This window comes from Larimichthys crocea, chromosome XIII (assembly GCF_000972845.2).
Source record: "Larimichthys crocea isolate SSNF chromosome XIII, L_crocea_2.0, whole genome shotgun sequence".
NCBI classification, from domain to species: domain Eukaryota; kingdom Metazoa; phylum Chordata; class Actinopteri; family Sciaenidae; genus Larimichthys; species Larimichthys crocea.
Genome location: NC_040023.1, coordinates 16,705,923 through 16,708,655, shown reverse-complemented (window position 1 = coordinate 16,708,655; position 2,733 = coordinate 16,705,923). Strand labels below are relative to the sequence as shown.

Here is a 2,733-nt window from a genome sequence, read left to right as displayed (position 1 = left end):
TATATTATTTATTTATTTTTTCACATTTTTTCCAAATAAATGGTAAATAGTAAATGGATTGTACTTATATAGTGCCTCTAATTGTTGAACCACTCAAGGTGTTTTTACATTACATATCATTCACCCATTCACGTACACATTCATACACTGATGGCATTGGCTGCCAAGCAGGGTGCCTTTACTGCTCATCATTTTTTGGGAGCTAACTATTCATACAAATATATTCAGTCATACATATTCACACACAGATCGAGAGCAATTTGGGGTTCAGTATCTTGCTCAAGGACACTTCGACATGCAGATTGGAGTAGTGGAGAAGTTGAAGTAAATTTTCAGCATGTAAAATGTTGAGTACAAGTAGACAAGTGTACTTAAATGATTAAAATAAAGAACTCTACTTTCACTCCTGATCATGGTGCAGCATCATGGTGTAACAATTATTTTAATTTTGTAGCTCATGGATGAGAAGCATAGTTTAACTATCTTATATACAGTGGACAGTTTAATCTGTAGCAATGTGTCATGTTTTATAAACTTATCATCCATCCATTTTCTGTAACCACTTATCCTCATCAGGGTCACAGGGGCTGGAGCATGTCACAGCCAACTCATATTCACACCTAGAGGCAATTCAGAGTCACCAATAAGCCTATTAAGTTCATTTCTTTGGACTGTGGGAGGAAGCTGGAGTACCCGGAGAGGACCGTCCCAGACCCAGCTGAGTTTCGAACCAGGAACCTGGAAATTTAATCTCTAAAGTAAACAATAACCAAAGCTTTCAGATAAATGTAGTTGAGTAAACGTGGAGACAATAATAAAGTACATTTTTACCACTGCTTTTTATTTGAGGTCAGAAAAATTTTTGTAAAGTCGACCATCATGTCCATGCTTGAGATCTTTATTATCATGCTGTTGATGCAGTTCATGTCATCACTGTGTACTATATGAAAAAAAGAGGGAACAATAATTGAACTCTTTGTTTTTATTTGTAAAACTCTCACATTACAACATTACAAAACTGTCTGAGTAGACAACTTTTCTTCACTCTCGCTTCCTCAATCTCAAATCAGATCTCAGACCTGTTGAACTCTAGTTACACTGGTGTTCACACTGAACTTGCGATTGTTTGCCTGTGATGGTCTCTGATGCTTTTATGTTTCTTTATATTTCTTTTATACACAGGTCACTGTTGCAAAAGAGATCAGTCAGATTATCTGAATATTTAATGTGTATTATGTACAAAATAAATAATAAAATAGTATATAATTGAAACATATCTACGTATCAAAGTTACAGATAACAGTGAAGCAGATCAACACTGCAATGACCCCAAGGACGAACAGAAACACCAGCCAATTAAATAATAAAATAAGATAACATGTTTTATCAAACCATAAAGCCTATTTATGTTCAGTGTGGAAATCCAGCACGTCCTGTTATAAATGGAATAATATATTTCCTGATTTTTGACTGTAGATTCATTGTAAGGCAAGAAGCTGCAGATGCAAATGACTCCTAATATTTAACTTACAAATGTGTTTTCACACTTTATCCCGTCATTTAATTCATTTTCCAGTTATCCATAAATACAGATAAGCACTTGTGTGTATCTCTCTAAAGCAGAGAGATTATTGTCCATGGCATCCTTTAACCATCAAAAATGTTCCAGCTGCGACTCCCAACAGACCCAGAGTAAGGCCCACTCCACAGAAAATATCTGGTCCAAGACTTTTCTGACTCAGTTCATGATCTGTGAAGGAACATATGAAAATATTCATCATTACAGATTCAAGGAACTTTTTAAACAACAAATAATAGCATTATTTTTATTTTTGAAGTGCCTTCAAGAGATAAATAATCACCCCAGATCCTTGTTATCGGCCTGTCCAGGGCAGAGTGCTCCACAGTGCAGCTGTAAATGTCCCCCTCCCTCGGTGTGAATGTCAGGGAGGCGAACTGGCGGAAGGTTTGATCATTATTGGGATAATATCGACTGAGTGACACCCCCTCCGACACCGGACGATCATTTCTGGTCCAGCTGACATTGATGTCCGGTGGGTAGAAGTTGTTCACTAAGCAGATGAGTTTGTTTTTAACTCCCAGCTGAACTTCCTCTGCAGGGTAGAGGACACTCCTAGGCATGTCTTTAATTGAACGGAAAGGACGGTTACAAACTTCATCAGTATTTTATCAGTCACATCAGTACAGAGATAAATGTTGACTTACCTTTTTCCTCTGCCGGATGCATCTTCTCTGCTTTCAAGAACGCTTCAAATGCTGCACACACCCTCTTGGCTTTTAAAGCATTTCTATAAACATGCATATCAGCAAAAATCTTTTCTGCCTGGGCTGTAATTATTCTGGGCAAACTGAATACAACAGTTTGTCTTTTAAAATCCACGTGTAGAACCTCCTCAGAGTCAAACTGATACTGTATTTCAGTCGTCCCATTCTCGAAGCAGCCCACCATATAGGTAATGTCATGGGGAACTGAAAAACAGTGCAGTAAAATTATGAATGTACTGGCATAAAACTATAAGGATGAGTAACAGAAAGTCTGGCTACTTTTCTAGCTTTTCTTCAGTTTGTATTCTCTACAGAAACTTGAAACTCTTACTCACATTGCGAAAAGGCAGAGAAGATGTTGAGCAGCAGGATTATAGCAGAGCACTTCATGGCTTGGCTGTCCGCTTTGGAAACTCACAATCTGATCAGGTTGTCTCTTCTCAATAA

General features: G+C 37.6%; 1 protein-coding gene across 2 annotated transcripts in view; it reads right to left on the bottom strand.

Moving 5' to 3' along the window:
- Window positions 1–967: 967 nt before the first annotated feature.
- The window catches only part of LOC104923075 (RLA class II histocompatibility antigen, DP alpha-1 chain-like), a 2,318-nt gene continuing 552 nt past the window's right edge, over window positions 968–2,733 (bottom strand). Inside the window, exons 2-5 of one of the 2 annotated variants that reach the window (XM_019270694.2) lie at window positions 2,622–2,725; window positions 2,227–2,490; window positions 1,863–2,144; window positions 968–1,750 (exon numbers count right to left, since the gene is read on the bottom strand). In XM_019270694.2, coding sequence (XP_019126239.2) covers window positions 1,629–1,750; window positions 1,863–2,144; window positions 2,227–2,490; window positions 2,622–2,676 — 723 coding nt within the window. In that variant the 5' untranslated portion in view covers window positions 2,677–2,725 and the 3' untranslated portion in view covers window positions 968–1,628. The remainder of the gene's footprint in view (window positions 1,751–1,862; window positions 2,145–2,226; window positions 2,491–2,621; window positions 2,726–2,733) is intronic. The other variant, XM_019270690.2, reaches the window with a different exon arrangement.